This window comes from Phoca vitulina, unplaced genomic scaffold (genome assembly GCF_004348235.1).
Source record: "Phoca vitulina isolate PV1807 unplaced genomic scaffold, GSC_HSeal_1.0 scaffold24, whole genome shotgun sequence".
NCBI lineage: Eukaryota > Metazoa > Chordata > Mammalia > Carnivora > Phocidae > Phoca > Phoca vitulina.
Window position 1 is genome coordinate 11,221,276 of NW_022589727.1, and position 16,837 is coordinate 11,238,112.

A 16,837-nucleotide genomic window follows, 5' to 3' on the forward strand; every position below is an offset into this window, starting at 1 on the left:
CCAACAAACCCTGAATAACCAATTCTGACCTAAAGTATTACTACATCCAGGAAATCTCCCCTTTAGTCATAGGCTGATTTAGACAGCTGCTCTCAATGCTCACAAAAAATTTTCCTCCTAAATCACTTCCATTATCAGTCACATTCATGCTTAGGTCTTCTCCATTAGACTATTAACAGTCCCCAGGGAAACAGCACTTCGTATGCTTTGTACCTAACATACAGAAAACATTCAACAATTGCTGTTTGAAGGAATAAATGGGGATTATACAGAAATTTATAAAATGGTGAACTTATTCTAATGATAATGAACTTGTTCCTTATCATTAGAATAGTCAGTGGGCAAATCCTCTGCTGTCGTTGAAATGGCAATGAAAAATTTTCATTTTCTAACAGATCCATAGTGACCCAAAGCCCTTATCACCTCATTTCTTACTATCTGTGAATCAAAAACTGCTTTTGTAGCTAAACATAAATATTTTTAAAGGCACAGGTTGGTCCTCTGTGAAAAAGGAAGAGCAAATGACATAGTAAATTTTATTACTTTAAATAATTGTATTTCCCCACCAAACTCCTTCCAGTCAATCAAGACACTGTTCTACCATTACCATCCCTTCCAAATAAAACTTTTCTCCCCTCTGCCTTCTTTAATTCATTGAACCTCAGAGCGACTATGTGTGTTTGGCGGGGGAGGGGGGTCAGAGATGGGTTGATAAAGGAGGGGATGGAGGAGGGTGATAAAGCAGTATCAACAAAATCTACTCTACATTTCCATATCTAGTCTAACCACATCCAAGTCCAAAGAGATGATTAGAAAAAGGTCCTCAACAATCATGTCCACTCTCTTTTCCATACCGTTGATGTCAAGCCACATTAGTCTGATTTAAAATGTCCCACAAGGGAAGTAAACTAGAGCAAACTGCATGGAATTTTAAGGAGAGCTGAAGATTACAATGAGTTCTATGAGGTCAATGACCCAAAGAGTAACTGAAACGATTCTGTCCAGAAACACCTACTTCCTCTCACTCTGACCTCCTACCCTCCTTTTTGTCCACCCACTGCCAGCACAAGCACAGGAAAGGCATCAAGTTACAATAATGAATACTGACAGATTAAAGGCCAAAAAGTTATATACTGTGCACTGAACATCTCAAAATACTTCTCTTAATAACCTGCATTTGTTGAATCAAATAACAAAGCAATTTCAGACTGTCATTCACCTCCCATAACATAGCAAAACATAACTGGCACAACTCCTATAATGAAGTCACATACTCCTAGCTCACACAACAACTGCAGAATAGGAGTAAGGTAAATAGTGCAGTCAAGATTGAGGATAAGAGGGGCGCCTGGGTGGCTCAGTTGGTTAAGCGACTGCCTTTGGCTCAGGTCATGATCCTGGAGTCCCGGGATCGAGTCCCACATCAGGCTCCCTGCTCGGCGGGAAGTCTGCTTCTCCCTCTGACTCTCCTCCCTCTCATGCTCTCTGTCTCTCATTCTCTCTCTCTCAAATAAATAAATAAAATCTTAAAAAAAAAAAAGATTGAGGATAAGAGTGAGAAAAATGAGTATCAAACAATAATAAAATATCTGAAGAACCCCAAATTCAATCCATTCTTTACAAAATTACAGAACCTATCTCTCCAAAAAAAAAAAGTCGAAGGAGAAATATATTTATAAACTTGTTCTACTCTTTTCAGCTATTTGCAAGCACACAAAACTTTCAAATCTGAGTGTATTTTTTCAAATAAAGATTTCCAAGCTTCACCTGCCAGAAATTCTTTTGTAAATCTGGAATGGAGCCTGGGTATTGGGATGTTTACTTAAAAAGTTCCCCAAGGACTCTGATCAGCAGCCAGGTTTGTCAGATGTGCTATGTATCTTTACAAGAAGGGCTCCTGCCAACCCCTACTGACACTCTAGCCGTCTGTAAAATTATCGAAGTTCTTCCTATAAATATGCCAAATCAAACAGCACCATGCCACCTCACCTAATCCCTTTGTGTTCTCCCTCACCCCTGGAGTTACTGCCTTATCTTCAGTTCATTCCATGAAACAGCAATCTTCCTTTCCTATCTCCACCTTCGTAGTAACCAAGAAATAAGAAGGGTAAAACAAAGGGAAACTATCACTTCAATACCCGGAAATCCTGTCAGTTCTAACATGAGAGAAGAAAACCCATTCTAGATCATTCCAACATGTACCGAATTTTAAAGGAAAGAGATTCAAGGGTGATTTGTGAAGCAGGGTTGAAAGGTAAGTTAGGTAAGACTTCTTGGACCTGGAAAGAATGGGCCCAGGGTTCTCAAAGAAGGGAAAACTTTAAAGCAGGGCAGGTCAGAGAGAGGAGGTAGTTGCGGGGAGCAGGCTGGTGCCCGCACCTTCGGCCGGTTTTGACACTCGACACCCCAGCCTTCACTCAGGTTGCTAGGAAACAAAAAGGCTCCACGTTCCCTGCAATTCCTCCCGGGCCTGAAGACACGACCGGGACGAGCCCGGCCACTGCCCCGGGGGCGCGAAAGCAAGGGAGGGATACCCGGGGGCCGGGGGGCCGGGGGGCTCGGGCAGAGGGGCCGGCCCAGGAAGCTGGCCCCGAGCTCGGGAGGAGGGCGGGCCGGAACGCGCCCTCCGCGCCGAGGGGCGCTCGGGCAGGTCGCGGTGGGCTCTGCTCCCGCCAGGCCGCAGCTGAGGGTCCGGGGCTGGATGCGGGGCCTAAACGACCACCCGGCTCCGCGCGGGGGAGGAGGCGTCTACTCACACGTGCTGACAGGCCGCGGTCCTCACGGGCGTTTTGAGCACCTCCTGACAGACAGGGCAGTAGAAATCATCTTCGGTGTAGGACGTGGCCGCGGAGAGCTCTTCGGCCATGGCGGGGGATGGGGGGAATCAAGGAGATGGCGGCAGCGGTGGCGGCGACAGCGGCCAAACTGGCGGTGGCAGCCCGGGGCCCGACTCCCTTCGCGAACCCGGAGGGGGAGGGGAATCGCGTCAGGAAGCCGCTCGCGCCAGGAAGGGGGCGGGGCGGGGCGGGGCGGGGCCGAACGCGGAGTCGCTAGGGCCGCACGCGCCGGGCTAGGGCCGGCCCCCTGGGGCTGCTCCTCCCGCTGGGGCAGGCCGGGAAGGCAGTGCCAGGCGGGAAGCGGCGGTGGAGAGAGCAGCCAGTGGCTTCACCTTCACTTCCACGCCGGCTCGGAGCAGGCGGGAGGCCGCCCCTCCGCCCGGGAAGGAAGGCGACCGCCCAGCCGTCCCCAGCCGGCGGCCTCCCGCGCGAGGCCGCTCCCTTACCTGGCTCCACGAGGCGGCCGCGGTTCCGCCCCCGGCCGTCTTCTCCGCCTCCGACTCCTTTGCCCCCACCCCCACCCCCGGCCGCACAGCCGTCCCGCTGCCGGCCTCTACCCACCCAGTTTGGCGGCTCCCTGCCCCGCCCCACACCGCCCCCGCCCCGCCCCGCCCCTCCACTCCGCTTGCGTAGCGGCTCACTTAGGAGTCCCGGAGCCGCGCCGCTGAGAGAGCTGCTTTCCAGGCGCGGTTGGTGGAGAAGTGGCCCTGCGCTGTCCCCGGGCTTCTTGTCCGGCCGCTGCCGCCTTCGTAGCGGAGGCCGGGAGGGGAATGGTGAGCGGAGTGCTCAGTGTTCATCGGCCCGAAAGGGGGCCGGGCCCGAGGCTCATGGTGCACCGGGATCCCACCGCCCCCTTCAGCAGCTCTCCCGTGGCATTGCGGTGCCTGCAGGCAGCCCGGGGGGTCACCGAACACAAGAGGGCGACGAACAGGGGGACAGAGAGTGAGGAGAGGGCGGGGTGGGGAGGGCGGCCTGCATAGCAACCGGCGCGTGTCTCCCGCAGCAGGTTGTGACATCAACAGCTGGGTGCCCACCTGTACCCATCCCCCTCAGTCTCCGTCCGGCGGGACTCCATTTCTCACCGCTTCAATCAAATATATTGGGTTTTTCAGGAATTTTTCCTCAAAAAATATCGTTGTCTAATGTTAAAGGTATGGTCCTTACTATTTGCCCTTGACAGAATGTATGTCAAGATGTGTTACGAAGCAAGTAATTTCCGTTATGGGATTTTGATCCTTTGGAGAGGAAAAATTAAAAATAAGCTCCCTTGAGAGGGTTTGAACTTTCGCCCTTAACACAGTCTGACGAGTTACAGTTGCAGATGCAGTCTTCTACCACCAACACGTTTGGTTTTTGATAGCTTTGAAGAAAAGTGAGGTAGAAGCATGGATCTAAGCATTTCACCAACGTTATTCACTAATTTAAATGTTTATATTTTTTTAAATGGGTCCTTGGTTCCCAGATATATCCACACAATTGATAAATCTGTAAGATGGGGTCACAACCACATGAAAGGAGCTAAGGAAAATCTGGAACATCATAAAGCATCCTCAATTCGCTTCAGACAAGAAAAAAGATTTCATTACCAGGCTTCGTTGAAGCTCTCCACCGCAGTGTCAGTGAATCATAAACAGAAGCCACTGAATAGTTAGTTCAAATCTGTCATTCATTGTCTACGTTGTCTTGGGAACTGTTAGATGTTATGCTGGTGTCATGAACTTCGCTCTCAACTAGTTTACATTCTTGGGTGTCTAACAATATAAAAAGACAAAAAAATGGTATTTGCCAAAGTATTGTTTTTCATAAACAGTGACTATAATGAGGATGGGAAGTGGGATGACTAGATTGGTATGGGTTTAGAGAAAACCTGATGAAGGAAATGGGTCTTAAAGTGCATCTTAAAATGACAATTCCTAGAAAAATACTCACTGAATTGTTTGTCCAATGAACAGCTAATTCTGTTTACCAAACTACAACATTTTGTACTTTTGTTCCCTTTCCTCCCTAGAAAGACTAGTGGAGGCAGAGCAGGAAAGCTAATTTTAGCTTCAGATTTCCTGGGAGGAGAAAGAGCACTTGACAGGAGGCACACCAAAAAGCAGTAGTCCAGGTACTTTTCAAATTTATTTATAAAATGGTTCTTGGATTTCAAACTTCACCTTTTTGATGGTAGATTTCTAATCATATCTCACTCATTTTGACCACTTTAGGAAGTAAAGTGTATTTTCTGTTGAATAGAGTGTTTCCCTTTACACAGTGGCAATCCTTAACCAGAACATTAATTTTGTGACTTTAATTTTATTTGCTTCACTCTTTCTCTGGCAGCTTTACTCATGCCCTAATCCAAACATGTTTGCGTTACTTCCTCATATATTCTAAGAAGTCATTTTGGGGGTACATGTAAGCATACAGTTATTAGTATGTGGAAATCCATCAAAAATGTGGGTATAAGGAAAATGTGGTTACCCTCTGAGTGTTAAGCGTAGACAAATAAACCATAATGGCCAAAAGACACAATCTGCTGTCTTGGCAGCATTTCATATGAAAAATTATGTGATATTTTTATGGCAATGTCACAGATTTACTCAAAATACCTTCAACTGTGTAAATAAAATATCCTCAGCCTTTGGATAATAGGGGGAAAACTACATATTACACCAACTTGATAAATTTATTCTGTTGCAATAATTTAATTATTTTATATTTTGGTTAAAACACTTAAGCTTTTAATATTCCATCTCTCTCAGTCTGCCCCCCTCAAAATGGCATCTGGAATGATAAGAGGGAGGACAATGGGTAGCTGACATGAACTTGAGACACTGTTGGAGAATCTCAGTCCTGACATCTGTAAGGTCTTCTTTGAATTCTTGCTGGACTGTTCTGCAGGGAGGCTAATTTTGACTCGTCTCTGAGATGCAATGTGTGCTGGGCATTCTGCTGCTGGTACTTGCTGGTAAAGACTACTCCTGCCTGTCTCAGCTGGGTCAAGGCCCTGTGGCATTCCCTGGTTGATTCAGCCTCACCAACACTGTAGAACCCTCTGAATCTCTACTGCTCTTTCAGTTTCTTGATCCTCAACATGGAAGACCCCTCTTGCTCTGCTCTCAACACAGCTACTGTCCATGGCATCCCTTGGGGCCCTCTCCTCTCTTACTCTGGGAGGGAGAGTCATTCCTTCTAAACATCCCGTGTCACTGAATTTGCATAAAGTGGTGACCCCTAGCTTGGTTCTGCACAACCAATAAGGCAGTGTGCTCTCAGCTCCCCAACCCTCACCACTCCCCTCAACCTATCTAATACACCTTTCCCCTATTCCACCTTTCTTTTCCAACCACAAACCCTTGGACTGGAAAGAATGGAACTTTCTACCTTGCTGCTTACTGCCGATTGCCGCCCCCCCCACACTATGCAAAACTCTTCAGCCAAGTCCGCGTGGCCAGGTAATTAACATACTAAAAGAGGAGATAAATGAATTTAGAAAATTAATTTCTTTCTTCACAAAGCCTGGCTTTGTCTTACTACAGAACGTCAAAAGTCTGTTTTGCTGGTAAAAGTAGTTGCTTGCCTTTGAAGAAGCGAACTGGGAAGCTGGGGGATGGAATGGGAGGGAGGCTCGTGTTTCCCTGTCTACCCTTTGGGATCTTTTTTAATTGGTACCATGTGCAGTGTCAACATTCAGCTGGTTTGCACCAGTGCAGCTCTGCTAGTCCTTTTCAGCTTGCCCATTCTGATTGGGCAGTAGTCTGCCTGAGTGGCCAGTGCCCATTTGGTTCCAGTTGTTAAATATTTTTAACATTAGTCCTGACCATGTACATAAATAACCTATTTGCTGAAGGCGTACAATTTAGTTGTTTAAGTCTGTTTTGGAAATGTTCTTTAAAAAAAAAAAAAAATGAGCAACATTCTTTACATTCCTGATGAGTTAATCCTAATTTCTTCTTTTCCCCACCTCACCCCAACACACACACAGGCAGAGGGATGCCTCAGGCTGAGTAGGAGGGAGGTCAAGTGAATAAAAATATGAAAGGGAAACCATACAGGGCACAATGTTCCCATCAACAAACACTTATAAACCCTGTTCCCATCCCCCACTCTCACAAATCATGATTTTTGTTCAGGTATCTTCTCTTTTTTTCCTGGCTGTGTCCTTCAGGAGGACATTCCCAGCTCAAGGGGAAATACCATGATGGAGATGAACCAACTTGAATGGGTCATTTCTTCTTGTCAGTAGTTTAAGCCTGGGCATGTGATTCAGTTATGACCAAGGATGTATGAGGGGAATTCTTCTGAGGGGCTTCAGCAAGTGCCTTTCTTCGCTGATTTAAAAAACAAAAAATAGGAATAAACACTTCCATGCTAGATCTGAATATTTCCTTGTCCAGGTGTGCTGCCTGGGACTCTGCAACCATCATGAAACTGTGAAAAGAACACACCAAAGAATAAGCCAATATGCTGACCATGGCGGAGCAGAAAGATGGAAGGAAGGCAGGTCCTTAGTGTAGTTGAGCCATACTAATCATCTAATTAACCTTGAACCTGTCCTACCTCCTGTTAAGCCTTTCTACTTGAAACCGTTCTCAGTTGGCCCTTTTATTACTTGTAGCTCAAAGAATCTGAGCCAAACATTTGCTGGTTGACCATCAGATCTGTTTCCCTACCTGTCACGTGCTCTGGTAGGTGTATTGCTGAAGCTGACCCTTACAGACGGTTTCCCGTTTTCCATTGCCAACTGACTTCTGTCTGTACTCAGCCAATGGCAGACACTGGTGAGACACTAGAAGGAAGCAGCCAAGGCATTTCTCCCTCTCTCTCTGTTTCTGGCTGTGGCTTCATTTCTTCCAGGTTTTCAACTTCTGGAAGACCACCCTTCCCTCTCGGGTCCCGGAGCCTGCTGGGCAGTCCCTGCCTTTTCTCAGTGGCTTCTGTGTTTGCCTTGCTCTCACACATGGTCTTTCCATCCTCCTGACATCTTTGTAATTGTTTTCCATATTAAACATCCTCTTTTGAACTACTTACTGAGAGCTCTCTTTCCTGATGGGCCCCCGATGGATTTTCCGAACAGAATCAACACTGTAGGAGAAGATAGGAAGGCAAAGGAGGATGAAACACTGCGGAAGTGGTTCGTCTTCCCCAGAGAGAGGGGACGGGACCGAGTTACTTGTCATTGTGAGTTTAAATCCTCTCCTAGTAACTCTGCAAATTAACACAAACAGAAACTCCAAAGTGAGATTAATAATATCAAGTATGGAAAAATAAGGGAATTGACCCTTTTTTAGTCCACCCCAGTTTGGGACGGTTATATTTCAACTCTTTCATAAATGTCATTATGAATATGCATTTTTCATGCTATTTAATAACACTGAATTTCCTATCAGCAGTATTTTACATACTACGGACAGCTGTCATTGTTACTAATATTCCTATTCGCAGCCCTAGTGGCCCTATTTATCCTGTAGAATCCAGCTTCCATGCTACAGTTGATTAAAATGGAGGGGATATAGTACCAACCTGTGCCAGTTATACTCTCTCCAGGGTAATTATTTTACATTTTGGTTAAATTGAGTAAATTGAATAAATTTGTTAAATTTAAATTTGTTAAATTGGTAAAATTGAGATCCCTCTCTTCTAGTCAGTCTCTATTAGTGCCTTACATTAGAAGGTATATTAACATGATGGACAGCACCCCATTCCTTTGCCCAAGTGGAGAAAGCCAGTCGGTAGAGAAGCCAAACCAAAAATGAAACATATTTTGAATGCAGCTAAACTTGTTTCATGGACTAAACTATGCTGTCCTAGGAAGCAGAGCCATAGATTAGACCAGAAATGGCAATAGAGTCCAATAAATTAACTCACATTTCAACTTTTCTTTGATGTTGCTGGGTTTTTTTCATCTTTGAGAGAAATATGTAAATTTAAGGTTAAAACCTCTCTCTTTCTTTTCTCCCCCCCCCTCCCCCCCCCCCCTTTTTTTTTTTTTCTTCCCCCCCCCCCCCCCCCCACCTCCTTTACTTCACACATTTATCGACATCCTCTGGGCTCGTAGCTTGGATAAAGGCAACTATAACAAGATTAGTTCCAGCATAACAGTGGAGGCAAAAGCCTGACACCAGTTTTAAAAAGCAAACAAAGCCTAATTCTTAGAGAAATAGAAGAACCCTCCAGCAGAAATATACACCTTTCCTTCTATACATAAAGTTCAATTATTCCAGCCATTCCTCCTTAATACATACACATATACTACTTCTTCAGAAGGACACAATCCAAAGTAGCTTCCAGCTATGTTCCTAGAGGCGATGTCATGAGACCACTATTTTTCCAGTCCAGTGTCTCCAAGTAATTTATTTATTTCTTTAGTTGAGTCTTAATCTGATCCAGTTGTAATATCTCATGATCCTACAGCCTTAGACTATTTCATAAATGTAATCCCTATCCACCACCTCTTACGTACCACAATGCAGAGTAACTACAGCTACTATGAAAACTTCCATTTAGAACATGGAGAGAGGGGAAGAAATCACAGGATATTTGCTGCTGGACGGAGTTAATGAAGCAAAGCAGAGAACCACTTGTTGGTATCATTTGGTTGACTTGACAGTGGTGAGAATTCTATTGTCAACTAATGTGGCTCTCTGATATTGCCTGCTGGAATCATTCCTATCACCAAGGGGACACCTAAAAGGACATGAGAATAGACAACCTGTTTGGAGAAAGAGAAGGGTGTATTTCATTTGCAATTGACTTGTTAACAGTATGGGGTGCAAAAATGGCCTGAGGCCATCTAAGGAATTAGGACATTCTGTGCCATTGAGTTTAGTGCATCACAGGCCTGTTACATAGTGTGGTTTTTGCTGGTGCTACGGTTAGAATAAAACCATAGTCACCTATCAGTTTCATTTTACGGCAACTTACTAAAATTAAACACCAAAAACTTTATCAGGTCAGCATGGCGGCTCAGTGGAAGAGCCAAGGCTGGGCTATACTCATAGATTTTCTGTTCATTAGCAGCAACTCTGGGCTCCACACATACACAGTGCACTTTGTTTGACAAACTTTATTCAGGACAGTGTGGGTGAAGAAACTGTCTAGACTGGCAAAGAACTCTTCTTTCTCTTCTAGAATAGCACCCTGCCCCCAAACTGAATTCCAGGCCAGTGTAGTTTGCAATGGCAGTGTCATACTGTTTGTCAGGAGGGGACCCAGTATGAGGCACTGGGGTGTGGCCCCATGTATCAGGGTACCCCCCATTCTCCATTAATCCCTCCCCGTTGTAGTTGACAGGATCTCCCACTTCCTCAGTCAGCATTTCAGTCTTATGCGGAGAAGGTGAAGCGAGTCAGAGAACTCGACCTCTCTGCACTTCGGTCTGTCTTGATTTGGACCTCAACATTATTAGTTCCCAACTCCCCTTTTTTTCTGCTCACATTCAGGAGAATCTTGATGGGTGCATGCAAATTTTTTGTTGTACCTTATTGAAGGTCCTCAGGAAAAATCAGCATAATCTGATTTATCAGTCTGGGTACAATCAGGAGAGAGATCACACAGTAATTTGACGAGAGAAACTTTAATATAAAATTTTTTTCACTCTAATAGGGGATTGGTATAAGAAGTAAAGAGGACAGTGAAGAATATAGGCTTGAATCCTTGCTTTAGCAGTACATGTCCTAAAATTAGAACCATACAGAGAAGATTAGCATGGCCCCTGCACAAGGATGACACACTAATTCATGAAGCATTCCATATTAAAAAAAAAAAAAAAAATTAAAAGAGAGTTGAAATAGAGTACCCAGAGAAGGGCCCCACCACCAGTAGGATGGACATCCAGACCTTGCTGGAGAGGACTCAGCTGTGGTTCACCGGATGGCAGAGAAGTCTCTGTGGTATCATGCTGGTAGAACTTGCTGGAAATGTATCCTCTAGGATGCAAGGGAAAGCTGTTCACAGAGACATGTCTCATGGAGACATTCCATCCCCCTTACAAAACCATCCAGGGGGACTTTGGAGGAAGATGCAGTCTGTGGGTGCTGCTGGCCATTGCGCACTGCAGAAGCTGGGGTTGGCCCTGTGTGCTATGGGAAGCAAGCAAACCAGAACTGGGAAACAAAACCCTTTTCTTCCTGCAATTTCTCTCTAGTGCCCTCTGTTGGAAAGACCTATTATTATGCCAGCTGGCAAAGGAAAATCATTTAAGGGCCCAAATCTATTTTCACACAGCAAGCAAAAAGAATAAATTTGGAACTTTGAATTAATAGACTGATAACTAGCAGACTGACCCATTGACCTTTTGCTACTAAGTTTTCTAAAGCTTTACCCTTCATAGCCATATGCCTTAAGCAAGAAACTTAAGGATATAGTGTTGGCAATTGCTTTATATCTACATACAAAATCTTATTTTCTCACCCTACAATGCAGGAGTCTGTACTGCCCCAACCCCCCACTGAGCCACGGCTCAGCTAGTTCTGCATTTTCTCTGACGATCTAAAACAATGATCCCACTTCTGGTATTGATGTCTATATTACTTGGGACTCTGAGGTTGTATATTACAGAATCCAACTTGAACTAGGTAATGGGGGAAATGCATTTTAAGAATGAAGAAAAAGTATTGCGAGGAATCCATATTAGTCAAGTTTCTTTGCACTGTAAGTGATAGAAATCCAAGTATTAAAATGGCTTAAGCAATAAATAGAATTCTCTAGTTCACATAATTCCAGTGGTAAAGCCAAGATGGTAAAGCCAAGATGATGTGTGTTTGAAGCCAGACGCTCAAAAGATATCATCAGGATTTAGTTTTTCACTTCCTCTTGGCTCTGCTTTTCTTGGATTCACTTTAGCCTCAGGCATACTTCCCTCATAGTGGTCCCCAAATGCTAAATTATTTGAGCTTAAGATAGTAGTGTGAAAAACAACAATAACAACAGCACCAACAATAAGAACAAAAACTGCCTTCTTGTCTTAAGAGTTCCTTCAAAAATCCTATAATTAAGTGATACGAACCCAGATTGGTGACTCAAAACAATAAATATCTACTGTGTGCCTTAACCTTTATCCCAAGTCTGGAGAGAGACCAGTGGGTGGAAAAAATAGCAACAGGGAGGAGAGTTGTTCAGTCTCTATATTTAAATACTTTATTTTTGAAATCTCAAGAACTTTACCAGTGAGATGATACTTCTTTCCTAAATTTCACTGACAATTATAATTTTCGAAACTGGGTGGCACAGGATTATATATACACCATGGTATTTGGTTTACCCACACACCAATTTTGTTTATTTGTTTGTTTGTTTGTTGTGATAAAAAAAACATATAAAATTTACCATTTTAACCATTTTTAAGTGCATAGTTTACTAGTGTTAACCATATACATCTTGTTATGCAATGGTTCTCTAGAACTTTTTTATCTTTTAAAACTGAAGCTCTATGCTATGAATTGTGTAAGACAGATGAATCACAGACCTGTACCCCTGAAACAAATAATACATTATATGTTAATTAAAAAATAAAAACTGAAGCTCTATATCCATTGACCAACAACTCCCCCTCCCTCTTGCCCCTAACAACCACCATTCTATTTTCTTTTTTCTTTATTTTAAAAAAATTTTTTGAAAGAGTTTATTTATTTATTTGACAGAGAGAAAGAGAGAACACAAGCAGGGGGAGCGGCAGGCAGAGGGAGAAGCAGGCTCCCCGCTGAGCAAGGAGCCAGATGTGGGACTCGCTCCCAGGACCTTGGGATCATGACATGAGCTGAAGACAGACACTTAACCGACTGAGCTACCCAGGTGCCCCACCATTCTATTTTCTATTTCTAAGAGTTGGACTAGATGATTACAATTTTTTAATTAGAAAGTTATTATTTCTCTCTTTAAGTTAGTTTTCAAGCTAGCATGCTTCAAGACAATATTTGGAGAAGACGCTTTTGAAATACTGTCAAAGGACAGTATGAGTTTACTTATAAGATTTTGACTTTTTTTAAAAAGATTTTTTTATTTATTCATTTGAGAGAGAGAGGGAGAGAGAGCGAGAGTGTGAGAGTACAAGCAGAGGGGAGGGTCAGAGGGAGAAAGTCAGAGGGAGAGGGAGAAGTAGACTCTCTGCTGAGCAGGGAGCCCAGTGCGGGGCTCGATCCCAGGACCTGGGGATCATGACCTGAGTCGAAGGCAGACGCTTAAATATCTGAGCCACCAGGCACCCCAGATTTTGACCTTTTTGCATACATTATTAAAAATATCAAAGGGACAAAGTGAAATACACTTAAAGGTATATTAAATTACATATATATATATATATATCATATATCAGATCCCTCATGATGGGATTAGTGCCCTTATAAGAGTGTTCGTGCTCTGTCTCTGCCATGTGAGGGCACAGCAAGAAGGTGGCCATCTGCAAGCCAGGAAGGGAGCTCTCACTAGAAACCAAACCCTGATGCAACTTGATGTTGGACCTTCCAGCCTCCAGAACTCTGACAAAATACATTTCTGTTGTTTAAGCCACCCAGTATAAAGTATTTTATTATGACAGCCCTAGGATACTAAGACACATGTATTGATTGAGTTTATAGTGAAGCTCTGTGAGGGTAAAAAGAAATGCCATCCCCTGCCCTCAAGGAAATTCTAGTCTCATGAGCATTTGGCATCAAACATGTGTTGGGGGTAGGAGGACTAGAACAATAAAATATTTCTTAGAGAGCTTGGAAATAACTTAACTCTCTGGGAGCTAAATTAAAACTAACCATAGTTGACAGAGTTTAAATGTGATAATTTTTTTTTTTTTAAAGATTTTATTTATTTGACAGAGAGAGAGACAGCGAGAGAGGGAACACAAGCAGGGGGAATGGGAGAGGGAGAAGCAGGCTTCCCGCGGAGCAGGGAGCCCTGTGCGGGGCTCGATCCCAGGACCTCTGGGATCATGACCTGAGCCGAGGGCAGACGCTTCACAACTGAGCCACCCAGGCGCCCCTAAATGTGATAATTTAGATATAAAATTCTTCCCAGGCTGACCTGACAGTAAGCTGAATGATGTATTAACATATTTAGTGACAGTGTCAATCAAAAGGCCACATTTTAAAAACTACTGGACTTGGGGTGCCTGGCTGGCTCAGTCAGTGGAGCATGTGACTCTTGATCTTTGGGCTGTGAGTTCGAGCCTCACGTTGGACATAGAGATTACTTAAAATAATAATAATAATAATAACAAAAAAAGAGGTCTTTAAAAAAATACTGGACTCTAATTTATGCCCTCTCTTTTTTTGTTAGTGTGAATGGCAATGCAATAAATATGATCCTGCATATAGGTTCCATTTTGGATTAGAGTGCCAGGAAATATTTCTAGAAGTAGAATTATTGTGTCAAGAGGTAAGAGAGCACTACCAAATTGCTTTGGAATGTATAAATCTCACCACCACCACCACCACAGAGCACCAGCTCCACCACATCTTTCTTGGGCGAAGAACTATCAATTGAGAAATTTTGCTGACAGACTGATTCAAAAAATATTTGAGAGATCACACTATGCCAGACATTGTATTAAGAGTGAAAAATGGTTTCATTATAAGTGTTCAAGTTAATATCTCTGATAACTGGTAATATTTGCATGTTTTATATATGTGTACTTTCCAATGTTTCTTCATTGTTATATTTACATTCATTGCATATTTATTGTTATAGCTGAATGTTATCTCCCAGAATTCATGTTAAAGTCCTAACTCCCACTGTGATAGTGTTTGGAGTTAACTACTTTGAGAAGAAAATAGGTTTAGATGACTTCAGAAGGGTGGATCTCCCCATGATGGGATTAATACTCATAAAAATAAATAAATAGATAGATAGATGATAGATAGATAGATAGATAAATAAATAAATAAATAAATAAATAAATAAATAAAAAATAGAAGGAGGGGCACCTGGGTGGCTCAGTCTGCCTTTGGCTCACGTCATAATCTCAGAGTCCTGGGATGGAAGCCTGTGGAGCTCAGCAGGGAGTCTGCTTCTCCCTCTTCCTCTAGCCACCCCACCCCACCCCCAGCTCATGCTCTTTCTCTCAAATAAATAAAAGAGAAGGAGAGAAGGAGGGAGGGAGAGAACAGAGCTTGCTCGTCTCTGCTATGTAAAGGTGGCCATCGACAGGGCAGGAGTCGGGGCCTTATCAAGAACTGAACCTTCTGATACCTTGATCTTGAACTTCCCAGCCTCCAGAACCTGTGAGAAATAAATGTCTGTTGTGTAAGTGACCCAGTCTATGGTTTTTTGTTATAACAGCCTGAACTAAAAGACACTCACCTATTGAGGTATTCTTACTAATTAACTTATACTTCTGCTTTGTTACATAAAGACTTTCAGCAGAATACTAGGGTTTTAATAATTTTTTTATCATTCTTATGATCTTTATGTAATAAAAACATGTTTTTACCTATCTTTATATCGTCAATAACTATAATGATTGATAAGATAGCAGAAATATTCACTAAGTAGCTACCATGTGCCATTGTTTTAGATGTTGTTTTAAAATGTACATTAAGATATTGGGTAGCTTAGTGGTGTATACCAGCATTCAAAGAATTTATATTCTAGAGAGGAGAGACACTCAATAAAAATGAAAATAAACATGTAGGCTAATTGTAAATTCTAATAACAGTTAAGAAGAAACTACAATAGGGGCGCCTGGGTGGCTCAGTTGTTAAGTGTCTGCCTTCGGCTCAGGTCATGATCCCAGGGTCCTGGGATTGAGCCCGTATCAGGCTCCCTGCTGGGCGGGAAGCCTGCTTCTCCCTCTCTCACTCCCCCTGCTTGTGTTCCCTCTCTCGCTGTGTCTCTCTCTGTCAAATAAATAAATAAAATCTTTAAAAAAAAAAAAGAAGAAGAAGAAACTACAATAGACTAATAACAAAATGGGGAAGAGTCTTTGGCTCGAATTATGAGGAAAGATTATGAGAAGATGACATGATTTGAGAGTTGAATGACTTAGAGAACAAACTATGGGGGAAGAGCTTTCAAACAGAAGGAACAGAAAGTACCAAGGTACAGGGACCACCACAACCTTGGTGTGTTTAGTAAATCTAGAGACCAGTGTGGCCGAAATGTAAGAATCAAGGGAAAGAGTGGGGTGATATGAAATTGGAGAGGTAGGCAGGGGCCAGATCATGAAAGTCTTTTGAAGAGAATGGGAAAGCATTTGGATTTTATTCTAGTAACAAGGGGAAGCCTTGGGAGCATTTTAAGCAGTGAGGAGGGAAAGGGGCATAATCAGATTTATGCTTTTGAAGATCCCTCTGACTGCTATATGGATAATGGAACATAATGTCGTAAGTGGAGACAGGGAGGCCTGTCTGCTGCAGGAATCCAAGCAAACAATGAGGATGGTTTTGATTAAAACTGTAATCACAGAGATGGTGAGAAATGGATAGATTTGAATATATTTTGATAACTTGATGAATTCATCAGAATTTCAGACATTCTAATTCTGTACATCTGGGGAGGGCCCAGAAAAACGTAGTAACAAGTAACCCAAGTGGTTCTGATGAAGTACACAGTAAGTTACTGAGAAAATACATGTGTAAGGGACTGAGAACACACTTGGCCATTTCTTTTAATGAAAAGGAGTAAGTGACTCAAAAGGCAAAGTTATTGTTTTATGTTTGAGAAACCGAAAGATCTTTCATTTGGTAAAATGATCCTAAACTTCTAGTAAAATTAAGCAAAAAATTACAACGGCAAAATGAATACGAGTTTATGTTTCTAAAAAGCTAGTCTTTTTTGGCTTTTTGTCTCTCCTGGCTCAAACTCATGACCCTGAGATCATGCTCTACCAACTGAACCATCCAGGCGCCCCTCCACAGGTGTTTTTAATACCTTTTCCCTGTGGACCTCCTGGTCTCTGCCAGTTCTTCCTGGCTTTCTACTTCCATGATTGGCATTACTATTATATCCCAATATCCAGTCCTCTTCTACCTATGATTGCATTTCCCCCAAAGCCTTGAAATTAAATCTGGCCATGACTTGCCTTG

The 16,837-nt window shown here is 43.1% G+C and overlaps 1 protein-coding gene and 1 non-coding gene across 3 annotated transcripts in view; one reads left to right on the forward strand and one right to left on the reverse strand.

The window, feature by feature from the left end:
• Positions 1-3,344, reverse strand: part of RNF138 (ring finger protein 138) — a 36,826-nt gene extending 33,482 nt beyond the window's left edge. Inside the window, exons 1-2 of one of the 2 annotated variants that reach the window (XM_032421323.1) lie at positions 3,284-3,344; positions 2,757-2,954 (exon numbers count right to left, since the gene is read on the reverse strand). In XM_032421323.1, the coding sequence (XP_032277214.1) occupies positions 2,757-2,866 (110 nt within the window). In that variant the 5' untranslated portion in view covers positions 2,867-2,954; positions 3,284-3,344. Of the gene's footprint in view, positions 1-2,756; positions 2,969-3,283 lie in introns of those variants that run through there. The other variant, XM_032421324.1, reaches the window with a different exon arrangement.
• A 7,134-nt stretch (positions 3,345-10,478) lies between these two features.
• Positions 10,479-10,581, forward strand: LOC116642877. Its single transcript, XR_004301409.1, has one exon. It is a non-coding gene; the product is annotated as a U6 spliceosomal RNA (small nuclear RNA).
• Positions 10,582-16,837: the final 6,256 nt, after the last annotated feature.